Source organism: Microcaecilia unicolor, chromosome 3 (assembly GCF_901765095.1).
Source record: "Microcaecilia unicolor chromosome 3, aMicUni1.1, whole genome shotgun sequence".
NCBI lineage: Eukaryota > Metazoa > Chordata > Amphibia > Gymnophiona > Siphonopidae > Microcaecilia > Microcaecilia unicolor.
The window spans coordinates 345,646,133-345,665,777 of record NC_044033.1 but is presented as its reverse complement, the minus strand read 5'-3'; the positions used below and the strand labels follow the sequence as shown (position 1 = coordinate 345,665,777).

Sequence of the window (19,645 nt, the reverse complement as noted above, 5' to 3'; positions counted from 1 at the left end):
CTCTACACTAGCATCCTCCTCCCATCAACTGGGTCCCAACTATCTCTGGGTGAGTCTTTCGTTCTCAAAAATGAATTATAAAACTATCTAAACATTTTATCACTACCTGGGTAGTGCCTGGGAAGTACAGAAAATATAGCTGCTCACAGGGTCTCAGTAAAGAGGTCTTTCTCTCTCTACTTCCAAACTGAAACTGGAAAAAAGTCCAGTATTTCCAGATTGAATTTGAGCTCCTGGGTGAATCAGAGCCCAGAACATTTGTTTTTTAAGTAGCTGGCCTCATCACTGCAGGTTACTTCTCAGTGTTGCCAGTTACCCGGTCCCCAAACCCGCCCAAAAAGTTCACACCCCCACCCCCGCCGTCATCAACCCCGCCCCTGTCATCAACCCCGCCTCTGCCGTCATCAGCTCCACCCCCGTCGTCATCAGCCCCGCCCAAATGTCGTCAACCCCGCCCAAAACGTCATCAACCCCGCCCAAAACGTCATCAAACCCCGCCCCCGCGGCCCAAAAAACCACACAAAAAACAGCAGAAAACCCCCAAAAATAGGCCAAAAAACCGCAACCCGCAGCGGACAAAAATTTCCCACAGCGGGTCGCGGAAAACCGCGCAATTGGGCGGGAAAACCGCCCACCTGGCAACCGTGCTTCTTCTCTGTGTTAAACTAAAGAGGGAAGTAATTTCTCTGTAACAGTTTTAAACATAAGACATGCACCACCTGCTGGCCAAACTACAGAACTACACTTCATGAAATCTATATAAATAATTCTCACCTCAAACATTCTGAAGCTCACTCTGTGGCAGGGAAACACTGGAGCCCTGCACTTAGGCTGTCACCACTCACTGTCAGTCAGGCACCACTCACTCTCACTGATAGCCCCGCCCTCAACCACGCCCCTTCCGCACATAATTCCCTACCTGAACGTTCTATGAAGCTGCAACTTCCGGTTTGTGAGGTGCCAGAGATCGGAATTTATCCCCATTACTGTTTGCCCCGCCCTCGCGTCAAACGTGATGACGTTGAGGGTGGAACAGTAATTGGCTGCCCAATGCACAGCAGCAAACAGCGACCCAGGCAGGGGGAGGAGTACATGTTTCCCTACTCCTGCTCCTGCATACGAATCACTGGAGACTGCTGCCTGCAAGATGCCGCTCCTCTGCACCACCCCCCTCTCCCCCTGAGAGAAGTCGCCGGTGCAGGGAGAAAAAAAACTAGCTGCTCACCCCCCCCCCCCCCCCACACACACACAACTGGCTCGCAGAACACTGAAACACCCTCCCCCCTCACATTCTGCTCAGCTGCCCATCCCACACACTCAAACAAAAAGGGAAACTGCTCAGCTCGCCTTCCCATGGACGAGAAGAAAAAAAAAAAAGGGAAAAAGCACTGAGTGAAGCCTGAACCCCCCCCCCCCGGAACACTGGTGCCGGCACTGAAGCGGTGAAAAGCCTACCTGCAAAGAAAATGTTCAGCTGCCGATCCCACGAGAAGAAAAGAGAAAAACCGGCAATGTCACTGAAGTGCTGAACAGACTCCCTCCTCATTTTCAAAGCAGCTGCCCTTCCGAAAATAAATAAATAAAACGAAAGCGATGCACACCCTCCCTCCAAAGTTACTACTACTACTACTACTAACTAGCATTTCTAAAGCGCTACTAGGGTTACGCAGCGCTGTACAATTTAAACATAGGACAGTCCCTGCTCAAAGAGCTTACAATCTAAAAGACAAGAAAACAATCTAAAGACAAGTGAACAATCTAGAGGACGAGTGAACAGTTAGTCTGATAGGGTGGATAGATTGGGGTATTTTATATATCTCGAGTGGTTAGGCGCCGAAGGCAGCATTGAAGAGGTGAGCTTTAAGCAGAGATTTGAAGATGGGTAGGGAAGGGGCATGGCGTATGGGTGAAGGAAGATTGTTCCAGGCATGGGGTGAGGCAAGGCAGAATGGGCGGAGTCTGGAGTTGGCAGTGGTGGAGAAGGGTACTGAGAGAAGGGCTTTGTCCTGTGAGCGGAGGTTACGGGCGGGAACATAGGGGGAGATGAGGGTGGAGAGGTAGTGAGGAGCCGCGGACTGAGTGCATTTGTAGGTAAGGAGGAGGAGCTTGAATTGTATGCGATAACTGATCGGAAGCCAGTGAAGTGATTTGAGGAGAGGGGTGATATGAGTATATCGGTTTTGGCGGAATATAAGACGTGCAGCAGCGTTCTGAACTGAATGAAGGGGGGATAGATGGCTGAGTGGGAGGCCGGTGAGGAGTAAGTTGCAGTAATCAAGGCGAGAGGTAATGAGAGCGTGGACGAGAGTTCTGGTGGTGTGCTCAGAGAGGAAAGGGCGAATTTTGCTGATGTTGAAGAGGAAGAAGCGACAGGTCTTGGCAGTCTGTTGGATATGCGCAGAGAAGGAGAGGGAGGAGTCGAAAATGACTCCGAGGTTGCGGGCAGATGGGACAGGGAGGATAGGGGTGTTATCAACAGAGATAGAGAGTGGAGGAAGAGGAGAAGTGGGTTTAGGAGGAAAGACGAGGAGCTCGGTCTTGGACATGTTCAGCTTCAGGTGGCGGTTGGACATCCATGCCGCAATGTCGGATAAACAGGCCGATACCTTGGCCTGGGTCTCCACGGTGATGTCAGGTGTGGAGAGGTATAGCTGGGTGTCATCAGCATAAAGATGATACTGAAAACCATGAGACGAGATCAGCGAGCCCAGGGAAGAGGTGTAGATTGAGAAGAGAAGGGGTCCAAGGACAGATCCCTGGGGAACTCCAACAGATAGTGGGATGGGAGTGGAGGAAGATCCATGGGAGTGTACCCTGAAGGTGCGGTGGGAGAGATAAGAGGAGAACCAGGAGAGGACAGGGCCTTGGAACCCAAAAGAGGACAGCATGGCAAGAAGTAAATCATGGTTGACAGTGTCAAACGCGGCGGAAAGATCGAGGAGGATGAGGATGGAGTAGTGACCTCTGGATTTGGCCAGGAGCAGGTCGTTGCAAACTTTAGAGAGTGCTGTTTCTGTCGAGTGCAGAGGGCGAAAGCCGGATTGAAGTGGATCGAGGATGGCATGAGAGGAGAGAAAGTCAAGGCAGCGGCTGTGAACAGCGCGCTCAAGTATTTTGGAAAGGAAGGGTAAAAGAGAGATGGGGCGGTAGTTGGAGGGGCAGGTAGGGTCAAGTGAAGGTTTTTTGAGGAGAGGTGTGACAACGGCGTGCTTGAAGGTGTCAGGGACAGTTGCAGTGGAGAAAGAGAGGTTGAGGATGCGACAGATGGCGGGGGTGACAGTATGGGAGATGGTGTTGAGTAGGTTGGTGGGGATGGGATCAGAGGAACAGGTGGTGCATTTCGAGGAGGAAAGAAGGCGGGAAGTTTCATCCTCGGTGATCTCAGGAAAAGAGGAGAAAGAGACCTGGGTAGGTTGGTTGATGGAGAGGGTTAAAGGGTGAAGAGGAGGTGGTGGCTTGGTCGTGAACTCAAGGTTGATCTTTTGCACTTTGTCGCGGAAATAGTCGGCCAGTGATTGAGGAGAGAGAGAAGGGGGAGTAGGAGCGGGGGGCACTTTTAGGAGGGAGTTAAGGGTGGTGAAGAGACGACGAGGGTTGGAGCTGAGAGAATTGGTCAATTGGGTGTAATAGTCCTGTTTTGCACGGAATAGGGAGGAGTGGAGGGAGGATAGCATGAATTTGTAGTGGAGGAAGTCTGGAAGGGTACGAGATTTCCTCCAGAGGCGCTCAGCGGATCGGGTGCAGGAGCGAAGGTAACGGATGCAAGGAGTCAGCCAGGGCTGGGGATTGGTGCGCTTTGTGGGACGGGAGATGGATGGCGCAAGGGTGTTCAAAGCAGAGGAGAGAGCGGTATTGTAGGCGGAGACCGCTTTGTCGACAGTTTCGGAGGACATGATGGAGGGGAGGAGATTAGAGATAGTAGATGATAAGGTGGAGGGGTCAATAGCCTGGAGGTTCCTGGAGGTGGTGGTTAAAGTTGGACGGGGTGGAGGGGGGGGGTGAAGAAGTGTGAATGTGATCAGGTGATGGTCGGAGAGAGGAAGAGCTGAGACGTGGAAATTGGAGGGTGAGCTGGAGGAGGAGAGGACGAGGTCAAGACAATGGCCGTCACGATGAGTAGGGGTGGTGGAGCACAGCTGGAGGTTGAAGGAGGATGTTAGGGTGAGGAACTTAGAAGCATGGGGGTCGGATAGGTCATCAGCATGTACGTTAAAGTCTCCGAGAATGAGGGACGGAGATGAGGGGTCAAGAAAGACAGAGAGCCAAGCATCAAAGTCGGTAAGGAAGGAAGGGAAGGATTTATCAGGGGGGCGGTAAATGACTGCCACTCTGAGTGGTAGCGGGTAGAATAGCCGGATGGAATGGGCTTCAAAGGATGAGAAGCAGTGAGACTGCGGTAGGTGGAGGGGTTGGAAACTACAGGAGGGTGAGAGTAGTAGCCCAACGCCTCCGCCGCGGCCAATTGGGCGGGGCGTGTGGGAGAAGAGATAGCCTCCATGGCAGAGGGCTGCAACGGAGGCAGAGTCTTCCGGGGAGAGCCAGGTTAACACTGTGCTGCCCAAAGCAAACAAACACAGAACAAAGGTAAGCAGCTAGGCACCATGGCTAAATATAATAATCTCTGTCTTCAAGTAGGACCCAAGAGGGAGGGGGCCTCCAACACACACATAAGGACAGCAACGGAAGGAGGTGGTCATGGAAATCACTCTCTCTCACACACACAAACACACAGTCTCTATCACACCCACACAGACACACTCTTTCAATCCCTCTGTCTCACTATCACACACACTCACTCTCGGACTCACACAGGCTGTCTCTCTGTCTTACACACACTCTCACTCACACAAACAAACGCTGTCACAATGACTGCCCCTGTGGTCCTGCACACACACTCTCTCACATCAGGGGGTCATGGAACTCTGTTCCACACTGTCTCTATGACCGCCCCTGTGGTCGGGCACACACTGTCACAACAGATGGAATTAGAGCAAAGGAAGGAAGGGGGCCAACAAAATCAGTTCCACACACACACTCTCTATCTCTCTGTCACACAAACACACAGTCTGTATAACACACACACTCTTTCAATCCCTCTGTCTCACACACTTACTCTCGGACTCACACAGTCTGTCTCTCTGTCTTCCACACACTCTCACCCACACAAGCAGTCTATCACAATGACCGCCCCTGGTCTTACAACATGGAAACACATCATTTACAAATGAAACAAGTATTGCATCTCCTTAAAACGCTTTTATACAAACTGTATGGTTACAAAAAAAAAAAAAAAACTTTGCTAGCGCCCGTTTCCTTTAAAACAGAAACAGGCCTTTTTTACTAGTGTTCTTATAATTCATATGCTGGAAATTTCACCATTTCGCCACAATACTCATTGAGGAAGTTTGATCATGTATCCTCTTTCTTGTCCCACTGGTTGCCAATAAGAACATATATAAAATTTAAATGTTGTTTGATCATAGAATTATCTTTGGAACTGCTCCATTATATATGGATAGACTTATAAACATCCTTCTAGTTCGTTAATATTCTTCTGTTAATCCGCACTAAACCAAAAATAGTTTGGTAGCTGTGGTATAGAAGAAATACATGTATTGTGTTCTCAGTCTTCCACAGCTGGTGTCACAATTGTTGCAGTTGTCCAGGTCTTCCCACGTTTGAGTATGTGGAACCCATATTTTAGCCATCATATTGTGGCTTTCTTCAGAGAAAGACAACAGCACGATGGTTGAAACATCAGTTCCACTTACTCAGATGCGGCAACAACCATTACCTGTATTGTATTATATTGTATAATAAAACATCATTTACATAAAACATTTCAAGATACAGATTAAAAAATAATAAACAATACTTCACTGTACCGAACTTACATTGCAATCGTGAATCCAAGCAGTGACTTCATTATCTGCAATGTCCTTGTTTGTGGCCACTTTCAGCAGCCCATTGGTTCTCTCCTCCTGCTGCTGGACTGAGTTGCAGCACTGGCTGTAGTAGTCTTTATAACTCTGCCAGAGTTGCAGCAAGGCCTTGCTGGAATGCAGCTGCTCTGAGATCTCCTCCAGTAAGTTATTCCACCTGCCAAAAATGACCATAACATTAATTAAGGATGATGGAAATTCATGTAGGAGGCGGGGGATCATGCCAGAAGATTAAGGCAGGTTTAACTTTTTTTTTTTTTACAAAGGTATTTGGTGGAGGTGCTTGGGACTGATTGCTATCCGGAGGTGCAGAGCCTGGGACACAGTAGGGTTGTTGTTTCCGACATTATTTGTTGGATCTTATTTGATGATGTTGACATTTGTTGTATATCTATCATTTTATATTTTTGTGACAACCTGATGTATTTATGTTAGGTGGTATATCAAATTTTATAAACTTGAAACTTCCATGGATTATTCACAATCCAACCAGGTATATTTCAGCCTTGTTCCAAGTTCCCTGGATAATAAGGATCTTCCATGCATCTACTTAGAGAACTTTGGGGCTCATTTTCAAAGCACTTAGCCTTACAAAGTTCCAAAGTAACCTATGGAACTTTGTAAGGCTAATTGCTTTGAAAATACGCCTCTTTGTCAGATATTTGTGAAGGCATCTCTGCATATTTCCAGAAGGAAAAACATTAACATCTGAAGTGCATTTGAACAATCTGCAGCTGTAAATTGAAGTTTTCACTTGAAAATCGCAGAACGTTTTGGCAGAAATCAACCTGTGGATTATTCCAGGGTTCCCCAAACCACATGGAATTAAAATCATAGAACATTAATTCATGATGAAGCCAATGCAGCACTGAGCCCCTGAAGAAGCTCAAAAACTGAAGTGAAACAGTGCCTGTTGGGAAGAAAAATATAGGCTTTTTTCAGCACTTGATTCAGTAGGGAATGGGAATTTATTTATTTATTGCATTTGTAACCCACATTTTCCCACCTATTTACAGGCTCAATGTGGCTTACATAATAACCGTGATGGTGATCACCAGTTCCGGTATAGCAGATACAGAGTGACAATGTAGAAGGTCCGTGTAGGATAGACACATCAGGGAAAAAGGAGGAAGGGTTGAGTTGTGATCAGTTCGAGTCTTAGTTTCATTGTGTTGCGGGATCGAGGCATTTAAGTTGGGTCATCAGGGTATGCCTTTTTGAATAAGTTAGTTTTTAGTGATTTACAAAAGTTTGATAGGTCATGCGTTGTTTTCAAGGTGTTTGGTAGTGCGTTCCATAGTTGCGTGCTTATAAAGGAGAAGCTGGATGCATAGGTTGATTTGTATTTAATTCTTTTGCAGCTTGGGTGGTGTAGGTTTAGGTATGTGCGTGTTGATCTTGTAGTGTTTCTGGCTGGAAGGTCAATGAGGTCTGTCATGTATCCCGAGGTTTCACCATAGACGATTTTATGCAGTAGAGTACAAATTTTTGAAGGCAATCCGTTATTTGATTGGGACCCAGTGTAGTTTTTCGCGTAGGGGTTTGACGCTTTCGTATTTCGTTTTTCAAAAAAATCAGTCTGGCTGCGGTGTTTTGAGCAGTTTGGAGTTTCTTTATGATTTGTTCTTTACATCCCGCGTAGATTGCATTACAATAGTCTAGGGAATGGGACTTGATATACCGCCTTTCTGTGGTTTTTGCAACTACAATCAAAGCGGTTTACATACTACACTAAGGTCCTCCTAAGGACTATCACTAACCACACCTCTCCAAAAGACATTACACGATATGATACCAGCAAGTGAGACTTCTTCGGAGTAGCCCCCACATTCTGGAATGCACTGCCTGAAAGACTCTGCTTAACACAAGACTATCTCTACTTCAGGAAGCAGGTGAAAGCTTGGCTGTTCAACCAGGCCTTTAATGGAAGAAGTAACTAACTTGTTAGTCTCACTCACACACACAAGGAGTGACTCGGGCTGCACATACTGCAGCAGGACACGTTTATCCACTCTTACCCTAGCTGAGATAATATTTAACCATCTCTCTGACTTCATGTGCAACTTTCTTTAAATCAGTCACCTTACTTTCTAACTCTTCTTACTCTCTTACCTATCTATATGTTACATTTTTGCTTTACCCTTCACCATTAATTAAAATGTTCTATTATGTATTGTGTTGACATTGTGAGTAGTATACTATGCCATACTTTGTATTGTTATTTGGATATATTTACGCTCCCATAACACTCTAAAAGAGTGCTATCTGTGTACACCACACAGGAGGATGTGGTAACAGCAGTTAGCATCCTTAACCTTATCACCAAAGAGATTGTCAGCTAGGCACAGCACATCTGTGGGATGGTTGTGTAGGTCTTCATGAAGTCCTGAGGCTCTAAGCCAAGCCATCTGGCAAAGATAGCCACTGCTGCAATCCAAGTTGCTGAACAAGTAACACCTACCAAAGTAGAAGCTGAAGCAAGGAGTCTAGGGGGAGCTCAGCTGATAAAGTGTTGGTGTCTGACATCAGCAGGGAGAAGGGGCACAGCCATAGGACAAGAGCAGGGGAAGGAGGAGCCAGAAGACCAATAGGAGAGAAGCAAGGGAAGCCAGGCAGAGGAAGAGCAGACCCAGGTGGGTGGAAGCAAAGCAATCAAGGAGCCTGGAAGCCAGGGAGAGAGAGAGAGCAGAGCCAGGTGCATGGAAGCAAAGCAATCAAGGAGCCTGCAGCCAGAGAAGAACTACACACACATGGCTCAGGGCTGTGCCAGTCAAGTGTTGACGAGACCCTGTGCAGCCCGAGGACTCCGCTTGTGTTGAAGTAGGGGACATGACATCAGCCAACAGCTTCCTTCACTATTTCCAACCGGTCAGGCAGGAAGGATATTGGAAGTGTGCTGGCTCTTGCCAAGTTTCCTCCCATGATACCTGGAATGCGCCTGACATAGGGAAACCCCAGTTGCAGGTAAAAGATCAGCGGAGTCATGATGGCTGTTGCGAAGAGTCAGGTAGCAGACACGCGGGTGGGAGAGAGAGCCGTTTCCCTGCACTGTTAGCCTGCCTGCCGCTTATTTTTGGGCTGCACCTGGATGACAGAGAATAAGAGAGCTACAACTGTGCTGGATGTGCGGAAAAAGTAGACTGAGGGGAGGAGGAGCCTACCGATCACTGGAATGCCTGCACACACTCAGGAAAAAGTAAAAGGTTTCTTGAGCTAGAGAACAGCATTGACACATTGGCTCCGCCAGAGGTTGTCACCATACAATGTGTCTACATCACCCTGCTTGTCTGCGGTGAATGCTGCCTCTCAAAGCAGCTAAAAGCACTTTGTAGAATACCATGCAAAGTTTTAAATATTATGAGAAAGGGCAAGTCAGACAGCTTACATAGGCTCTTATTTACTAAAGTGTGGTATGGTTTTGTGGTTTCCATGTGGTAATTGTCAAACAATTTATGTTCCCAGAAATTCTGGGAGGGCTTCCATGCAGTTAATGCAGAGAAAGAGTCAGAATTATGCATTAATTCCATGGCATATAACATAAGATGAAATGAACTACATCTCTTGAGGTGGCATTAATGTGGCAGATAAAACAGAGAACTTAACAGTTAATGCATGGTAAGGACCTTCATATTAAGTATAAGGTGCAGTTCCTACCCATTCCATACCTTACAATTTTGGGTGGGTAATTAACACATTAATAACGTGATTAACACATTAAACTTTTAACACCAACCCACTCCCCCGCGTTTACCTCAACATGGAGTCTCGGGCAGCGGCACTGATTGCCACACACTGAATGCTGCTGACCCAGAAGCCTTTCCTCTGCCGCATCCTGTCCCCCTCTGACTCAACTTCCTATTTTGCCGAATGCTGCAAAGACAAAGCTTCTGGGTCAGCTGAATGTGGCATGTGGGAATTGTTGCCAAACACTGCAGATTTCTAACTCTCGCCCCATAGGGCTTCTGTTGCAGACCCCGTGCCATTTTGGTAGAATCTTCTCTGTACTGCTTCAATTCTGTCCACATCCTTCCAGAGGTAATGCCTACAGAACTAGAATTCTCTCTAATCACCTGTTCAACAGTATGATCACTACATCTTTTCTATTAATTGATTTGCTTACTTTATTTTTGTCTATTAGATTGTAAGCTCTTTGAGCAGGGACTGTCTTTCTTCTATGTTTGTGCAGCGCTGCGTACGCCTTGTAGCGCTATAAAAATGCTAAATAGTAGTAGTAGTAGTATTGGATGGGCCCCTCATTATGTCTATTGAACATTCATCTCTCACTAGAATAAATGTTCCTATTTTTCTGCTGTTGCAACATATGCAGAATCTTGAGGGTTCAGTTTAATTTTTGTCTATATATTTCTATTTTTAATTTGTGGTTACTTATTCTCTACTTGAGGGTCTAACTGTGTTTGAAATAGGCAAGGTATTCTGTTAGTACTGATTCTGTGTAGGATTGATCTGTACTAATTCAGCTTGTTTAGTTTTACATTAGGTGTATTAATGTTCCACTGCCTACTGTAATCCTTATATGTCATGTCATTTATGATATATAAATCCATTTTTACATGCACATGAAGACGTTTATTACTTGTCTGTACCTTCCTTAGGACTCAATCTCTTCTTCACCTTGACAAATTGTAAACACCAAATGCACTGCAAGAAAACCCTCACTCACTAGCCTTCAATCTCACTAATTATGGTAGTACTCTTCGATGTCTGGGAAAGACTACCCTTGGCATCTCTGCACTTTGGTCCGGCATATTCCTTCCCTTCCTCTTTTTTTTCTGCGTGTTGTAAGACAATTATGGAGTAGCGCCTGTCCCTGACCCCACCCCTTTTAGCCTCCCCAAACGGCTGGGTTACCGACCGCCTATGCTTGCTCACTAAACCGGCTAAAACCAGTTTAAAAACCACATTGCTGACTTGTTAGGTTTTGTGCACCTGATCCTATGTTCTATAGCACAAACAATGCAAATAGGGCCATACGATATTGCTAATTATTGCCCATGAATAAAGATGCTTCTCCACACATCTTTCATCTTTAGGCATTTCTGGCACTGTACTTTCTTGGTTTTCCTCCTTCCTTTCAGGCCGCCCGACTCCCACCTCTGCAGATACCCCACTACTGTGTGGAGTCCCCCAGGGCTCAATCCTGTCCCCCTTCTGTTTTTCTTCAGTCCCCTAACCACCATCATCCATGATTTAAATATTCAATTTTTCATCTACCCCGTGATATCCTCCTCTTTCCCACCACTCCATTCCAGCCTGACCTCAGCCATCTATCCCTTTGGCTATCATCCCATGGTTTAGCTCTCAACACAACCAAGACAGTTTCCTGCTGAATCACCTGCTCTTTTTCAAAACCATCCCTCGTACTTTTTTCTATTCAATATCCCCTGTACCACAGTTGACTCATTCTGTCTTGGGGCCACTGTCGACTCCAAACTCTTATTCCATGATCAGGTCGCCCATCTACTCCAGCAAGGTTTTCTAGCTCTCCGTCGCCTTCATGCAATTCAGGCATTACACACTTTAGTTCATGCTGTTATTTCCAAATTTGATTACTGCAACTCGGTCTATGCGAGTTTGACCGCTTTCCAGTTCTATCACCTCCAAGCCTAAAATGTTTTGAGCTTCAACGTCCTACATGGCATATAGGAGGAGGTGATAGGAAACTTCTCCTATTAAGACAAGAACAGCGCTGAATTTTTAGATTAAATACGTTGCACCCTTTTGGTATCAATACCAGAATAAGAATGGAACCAATTTTTTTGATCAGGGTAGATTAGACCTTCAACATCATTTGATTGACATTTTTGAGGGAGGAGTTTAATTGATGGCGTCTGACGTCAACATATATGAAGTGCGGCCATGTTTTCAGCAATACTGAGTAGGAGTGAAGAGATCACGGTGCACCCTGTAAGAGTTATATAGTTGAGGAATCTTTGTAATTTTTGAAGTTATGTTCTAAAAAATTAGCTGATTTTGTTTGTGCTTTCTCAACAGATCTTGAAAGTCAGACACCACAAACCCTGATGAAGGATTCGAAACTTAGGCCAAAGTTGGGCCGTGCAGGGTGTCTAATAGACTATTGAGTAAAAAAGATAAGTGCATAATCCGTTGATTAAATATATAGACGGTTTATTCGCTGAAGTATTTTGAGCAGTAGCCATACTTTTAGAATAAAAAGGAGGTTTTTGCCCATGATGATTTAGGAGACCTCCCTAATATTGGTTTGCCAATGACGGAGTGTTCTCTTATAATGTGAGGCTTTTTTTCCTCCGATTAATAATTATTTAGTCACATCAGGAAAGTGTAAGGATATTCTATAAAGCTATAAGAATTCAATTATTATATAAATATCCTTTTAAGCTCTTTTTTGAGATTTAGACTGTTTAATGCAGGCCCATGCTAATTATTAGCACATAGCTTTTTTCCTCAATATTTTTTAAGACTGCTTAGTAATGAGGTCCCACAAAGGGATAAAGCAGATTTTACCAGCAGAAATTGGTCTGAAAATTGTTCTCCTAAAACTATATGGATAATGCTACAATAAAAATGTATTAAAGAGACTACAGGAAAATCCAGTCACAGCAGGGAATGGCCCTAGTCCTTACCGCATATTGACCTCTTTCAGAGTGTTGCTTAGAGTTTCTGTTACCGGAGGGTTGCTCTCTTTTAACAGCTGGCTCGTCACAGAACCAAACTTCTGCAAGCTGCTCTCCTGCTTTTCCAACTCATCTTGAAGGTTCTGCATTAGAAAAACAAGTTTGTGGAAAACTGTTAATGGTTTCTGTTTGACAGTGTATGCATGGGCCCTTGTTTATTCAATCTAGAAACACTGTAATGGCAGTTAAAGACCATATGGCTCATCCACACTACATACGCAGCTTTACAATCCCTTGCTTTCCCTCAGAAAGCCTCTGTGCTTGTCTCATTCTTTCCTTGTTTCTGACACTGTCCTTGTCCAGTGTTTCTTAGTTACTCTTTTCAGTTTAAATATGCATTTTGCATTTTTTTTGGGAGGTGGGATGGCAGTTTCCTTTTGCCCCTTTCAGCTTCCAGCTAACTGGGGACCAATTCCTACAGGGTCAAAATAGAGGTAATGAAGTTGTGTATCTGTAATAAGTATTTCTGTGCACAGCAGGATTCAAAAGCTACATTATTAAAGGGTAATGTTACCAGAACAGAGCCGGATGGAATAGCTTCCCAAAAAACATCAGAAATCTCTAGAAAAGTCTCTAGAAAAGCTGCTGAGACTATGCAGGTGTTCCCAAGCTATCTACTGTAACTGCCAGTCCATTTTGGAATCATGCATCATTGTTGGATGGTGTGGGAGGGTGATGTGCTATTCACAAAGAACATCTGTTACAGATGTAAGTTTGTTTTCTCCACACTAATGACGACTCCCTTGTTGAGGCAGGCAGAAAAAAACCATAACTTCTTCAGATCTGTGCATCCTGAGCGATTTAGTTTTTTCTTTTTTGGATTAATAGTCTTGTGTGCCTGTCATTCATTGTAATTTGTAAATAAAGATCTTTAAAATTTAATAAAGATTAAAACAAGAAGAAAAAAAAATAGCCTCAACAAAATCAAGTGAGTCGATGATGAAAGCTACCCAACTGGGTGCTTGAGGCCTTGTTGAGGTCTGCATAAAGAAGAATGCAAAAAAATAAACAAAATCTGAAAAACTGGAAAAACCTAAGACTCTATCAGGAAAATATCACATGACAGCAACAAGATTAAAACTGTCAATTAAATTAAAAAAGTCAAAATCAGTTGAACAGGAAGTCTGACACAACATGGGAAACATATGTCTGACTGGCTCAGCGGAAATGAAAGAGTGAAGAGGTCCTGCCCAACAGCAGTGGGCAGAAAGTGGGGCAGGTGTGGTGAGCCTGCTCAAAAGTTCTAGAAACCTAGGCTGGAGTAGTGTTCACATGCTATCAGTAACATCACCCATGTTGCAAAGAATTCATATCCTGCTTGTCTTTGGAGGAGTTACTATATAGGCATATAGGACTAGATTCAATAAATGGCGTTGAAAACCGTCTCTGAAAAAAACCCATGCAGAGCGCTATTCTATAAATGGCACTCCAAGTTGCGCATCATTTATAGAAAGTGCTTACAGCCGATTTTCACACCAAACTTTGGGTAAGAGGATTTATACCAATTGAAATTGATGTAAATCCTGGCACGTAAGTTAGGCATGGATCCCCAGTATTCAGTAATACTGCACGCAGCTTTAGTGAACACCCCTCACCCGTCCATGTCCTTCCCATAATTTTCAAATTTTTAAATCACTTCTTCCAACATGTCACTGTATATTCAATCATCTCATTTTTTGTAGACCTTCAGAATATGGCAGACTCGGAGCATTTCTCTTTTTTTATATGAAATAGCTGCATAATTATCATCGGTCTTGTTTGTATCAATAACCTTCTTCACCAGCTACTGGTGAAGAACGTTGCTGGTACAATGATCGGACTGCTATCCTGAAGACGATTCGAAACTTGGCCATGTTGGCAGCATGTCCAAGTGATAGCAACATTACTAAAGCTAAGTACACAGCTTGGAATTATAGACATTGAAGTAATTTGATTGAAGAAAAACTATAAAAATGAGACCGATGACAATTAGGCAGCTACTGCACATAAAAAAATGCTTTAAGTCTGCCATATTCTGAAGGTCTACAAAAAATTTTGTTTATGATGAGACGACTGAATATACAGTGACAAGTTGGAAGAAGTGATTTAAAAATGTGTTGTTGCTGGGGTTTGTATGTTTATAGTTGATGTGATATCCCAGACCATAAAAAGGTGTCCACACAATTTGATTACTAAGTGGATGCTAATAATTTATTAACATCCAATTATTGGTGCTAATTGGCTTGTTAGTCAATTTAGTTGCATACACATCTCAGGATAGTACGCAATTCTGTGCACAGAAATTTACATATTTATAGAATCCAGGCGATACTTTATATAATGCTTCAGGACAAATTTTGATCAAGTAGTGTGCTAGCCATGTTAGTCCACTTTAAACATGAATAGATAAACTAAAGACAAAATAAGGATAACAAGGTGATGCTTTTTTAATGGACTAACTTAGTACATAAGTATTGCCATACTGGGACAGACCAAAGGTCTATCAAGCCCAGCATTCTGTTTCCAACAGTGGCCAATCCAGGTCACAAGCAGCTGGCAAAATCCCAAAACAGTATAATACATTTTATGTTGCCAAGTTGAAGAGCCCTAGCCGCTTTAGTTTTTCCACATAGGGAAGTCATCCCATCTCCTTTATTATTTTCATCGCCCGTCTCTGTACCTTTTCTAATTCCACTATATCTTTTTTGAGATGCGGTGATGTAGGGGTATTTCCCTGTGATCTAGCCTAAGCTGGTCGTGGCCTATACAAGCCTATGACATCTTGGTATAATAAGATGGCTGCTGCAACCTCTCTGTGTCAGCAAGATCCAGCTTCAGCTTGTGGAAAATCACTAACAGGCTTGCTAAAGCCAAGGACAGTCTGTGTTCTAAACACCCCCTTCTATCACCCTGAGAACGGAGTAGGGAGGCAGACATGGCTCCAGAAGTTACCATTCTCCAAGGTCACAAAACAAAGAACTCTTCTTGCCATGTACTGAACTGGACAAGATCACGATTGGTTCCTACCATCACCTGACCGAGAGGGACGGGGAAAGCGGGAACAGAAGTGAGAAGTGAGTCGGAGACCCTTGGAAGAGGGGCAACTGGTAAGAGGACCTGAGAAATCCAGCAAGGCTCGGGGTGAGCTAGAGACTTTGTATGATACCAACCTCGTGACCTGCATCCTGGTGCAAATACCTGTGGCAGAGATATTGGCTCTGATAACCAAAGGAGTGACGGGAACCTACGTGGGCTAATAAAGACCTGCACTACCTAAGACACCGACAGCTAAAATAGCGTCTGGGGAGATTCTGCTCCGGTCTTATCTGAAGCCGTCATCACGACAGCGTGGTAAGATCACAGTGATATATTTCCTGGTCTGGGGTTAGGCAGTGGTTTTATCTAAGTACGACTGGTTTATGTCAGCTCTTGGTCAGGGAAAGCAGCTAATGTGTATTTTGCATAAGATGTGATAAGTTTCATAAGGATTATTAGGTTATCATTTGTACTGTTCTAATCATTACCGTACTTAGTCTCAGGATAATCAGAGTGTAGTTTAGACAATATATTTTGGTAGTGCTCATATCAGTAAGGGATATTTTTATTGCATAAGCTAGCGCAGAGTATTTCTATTTTCTTATCCATAATAAAGCTAATATATATATATCTATCAGCTGTGTCTTTCTTTTTCACTCTACACACCAACACCTGGAGAGGTGCCAGAAGCAAGATTCCTGTATCTCACCCTAGACAGAGCTAGTGAGTCTGTTAGGCAGACTTATGCATCAGGGAATCTTGGTATAAGTAATCCGTGGGTACTTGTTGCCCTAGGTATTATTTATCTCACCCTACAGTGACCAGAATTGAACACAATCTTCGAGGTGAGGTCGCACCATGGAGTGATAGAAAGGTATTATAACATCCTCATTTCTGTTTTCCATTCCTTTCCTAATAATACCTAACATTCTATTTGCTTTCTTAGCACCCGCCGCACACTGAGCAAAGGGTTTCAACGTATCATCAATGATGACACATAAGTACATAAGTATTGCCATACTGGGAAAGACCAAAGGTCCATCAAGCCCAGCATCCTGTTTCCAACAGTGGCCAATCCAGGTCACAAATACCTTGCAAGATCCCAAAAATGTACAATACATTTTATACTGCTTATCCCAGAAATAGTGGATTTTCCTCAAGTCCAGCTAGATCCCTTTCCCGGTTGGTGACTCCTAAGGTGGAACCTTGCATTACTTAGCTATAGTTCGGGTTCTTCTTTCCCAGATGCATCACTTTGCACTTGCTCACATTAAACATCATTTGCCATTTAGATGCCCTGTCTCCCAAGGTCCTCTTGTAATTTTTCACAATCCTCTTTGTGTCATCAACAAATTTAATTACCTCACTATTTACTCTAATCTCTAGATCATTTATAAATATGTTAAAAAGCAGCAGTCTCAGCACAGACCCCTGGGGAACAACACTATCTACCCTTCTCCATTGAGAATACTGACTATTTAACCCTACACTCTGTTTTCTATCTTTTAACCAGTTTTTAATCCACAATAGGTTACTACCTCCTATCCCATGAAATTCCAATTTCCTCTGGAGTCTTTCATGAGGTACTTTGTCAAACACCTTTTGAAAATCCAGATACACAATATCAACCGGCTCACCTTTAGCCACATGTTTGTTCACCCCTTCAAAGAAATGTTATAGATTGGTGAGGCAAGATTTCCTTAACTAAATCCACGATGGCTTTGTCTTATTAATCCATGCTTTTGAATATGCTCTGTAATTTTGTTCTTTATAATAGTCTCTACCATTTTGCCCGGCACCAACATCAGGATCACCTGTCTATAATTTCACAGATCACCTCTCAAACCTTTTAAAAAAATTGGCGTTACATTGGCAACCCTCCAATCTTCCGGTACCATGCTTGATTTTAAAGATAAATTACATATGACTAACAATAGTTCCGCAAGTTCATTTTTCAATTCTATCAGTACTTGGGGATGAATACCATCCGGTCCAGGAGATTTGCTATTCTTAAATTTGTCAAATTGCGCCATTACATCCTCCAGGTTTACAGAGATTTCATTCAGTTTCTCTGACTTGACAGCTTTTGAGTACCATTTCTGGCACAGGTATCTCTCCCAAATCTTCCTCGGTGAAGACTGACGCAAAGAATTTGTTTAATCTCTCCGCTATGGCTTTGTCTTCCCTGATTCCCCTTTTACCCCTCGGCCATCTAGTGGTCCAACAGATTCTTTTGCTTTTTTCTTGCTTTTAATATACCTAAAAAAAAATGTATTATGTGTTTTTGCCTCCAACGCAATCTTTTTTTCAGTGTCTCTTCTTTGCTTTCCTTATCAGCGCTTTGCATTTGACTTGACATTCCTTATGCTGTTTCTTTTTATTTTCAGTCGGTTCCTTCTTCCATTTTTTTTTTTTACTTGCTTTCGAAGACCAAAACCTCCTTTCTCAGGTCACGTCGCTATGAGCAAAAGACGACAATATCAGAATATATAAGTGAAACATAAATGTTTTCCAATGACAATCTCAAAAGGAAAGGTGGGAGTGTGGCAGGAGGGAGACGAGAGGGAGAGATGGATGGGTGATGTTGGAACGTTTGTATGCTTTACTTTTATTCATACGATCCTGACCCATGGAAGGTGGTTTTGGCTTTGAAAGCTAGCAAAAAAAAAATGTATTAAAGTTAGTCCAATAAACAGATATCACCTTATATTCCATTTTTTGTTTTTTATATTTATAAACCTAGAATAAATTTATCATCAAAAAATAAAACTCAGAGAACTAGAATCAGGCCATATGTGTACATTCTACATTATAAGGATTGAAATTTTTTCACCTGAAGATTATCCACTTGAACTTTCACTGCCTCCAAGGAACCTGTCAGCAGATGGTAGCGGCATAAGGAATATCTTGCTTCCATCAGATAGCTGTTTAGTTCATCATAAGCATCCTTGTATATACTCCACTGGTCAAGCACCGAATGCAGAAATGTTTTCAACTGGCCTACCTGATTAAAAAAAAACCCAAGTAAGAAAAACAAAACAAGTACCAAGATGTTTGTTCTTTCATCATTGGTCTCTTTCAATGATTTTGAAAGATGAATGGCTTAAGGTCTCTGGGCTTTCTATAAAAGGACTTTTCTTTATATATGTAGCAAGGGGAAAACTTCTGAGGGCCCTCTTTACTAAGCCTCATTATAGGCAAATTAACATTTTTAGCGTGTGTTAACTGTGCACACGCCTACAATATCCCTATAGGTGCCTATACAGTTAGCGCATGCGCTAATTGTAGGCACGTTAAAAATGCTAACATGCCTTAGTAAACAGGGCTTTTAATGCCTTAATTGAGCTTTGGCACAAATCATAAAGAACTTAACAAGAGAAGGTATACATAGGATACAAAGGATTTGAGAAATATTTGGCCCAAGAGATTTTTTTTTCCATACTTGGCTGTGGGGTATCAAATTACAGTGAAAAAAAAATCACAATACAACACAGTCGTGGACAACATTTAACACAACAAAATAAATAAAAGATTAAAAGTAGATTTATTGAAACACATACAAGATGTATAAACATCATAAAAATAACCATCACAGTCCAAATTTCAAAAACTACATAAAAGGTAATTTACAAAATGTTCCTGTAGCTACCTTTTATTGAAAAAGAAACTGTGATTAGAATGTAGAGACTATCATTTATGTGTTGCTTTACAGCACTCTGTACATCTTCTATTTGCTATACCAGTGGTTCTCTCCTAGCCAGTTGTGCTTTCAGGAATTCCACAATAATTATATATGAGGGAAATCTGCATACACTGGAGCCAATGCAGTTCATTCACATAATCAAGTGATCTCAAAGTTGTGACTACCATTTTGAACCACGAACCAGTACTGGCAGAGTGACTGGGATCACTCCTCTCTGTGCTACCATAGACCATGAAGGCATCATTAAGGTAGGCCCAGGGGCCTACAAGGGGGTGGGGATGGGGGTCTTTGGGAAAGAGTGGATCCCTTGG

General features: G+C 43.2%; 1 protein-coding gene across 1 annotated transcript in view; it reads right to left on the bottom strand.

Annotated features, from left to right (window-relative positions):
- SYNE1 (spectrin repeat containing nuclear envelope protein 1) overlaps positions 1 to 19,645 on the bottom strand; it is a 982,166-nt gene that overhangs the window by 188,641 nt on the left and 773,880 nt on the right. Inside the window, 3 exon segments of the mRNA XM_030198470.1 lie at positions 5,895 to 6,099; positions 12,566 to 12,699; positions 18,465 to 18,635. Coding sequence (XP_030054330.1) covers positions 5,895 to 6,099; positions 12,566 to 12,699; positions 18,465 to 18,635 — 510 coding nt within the window.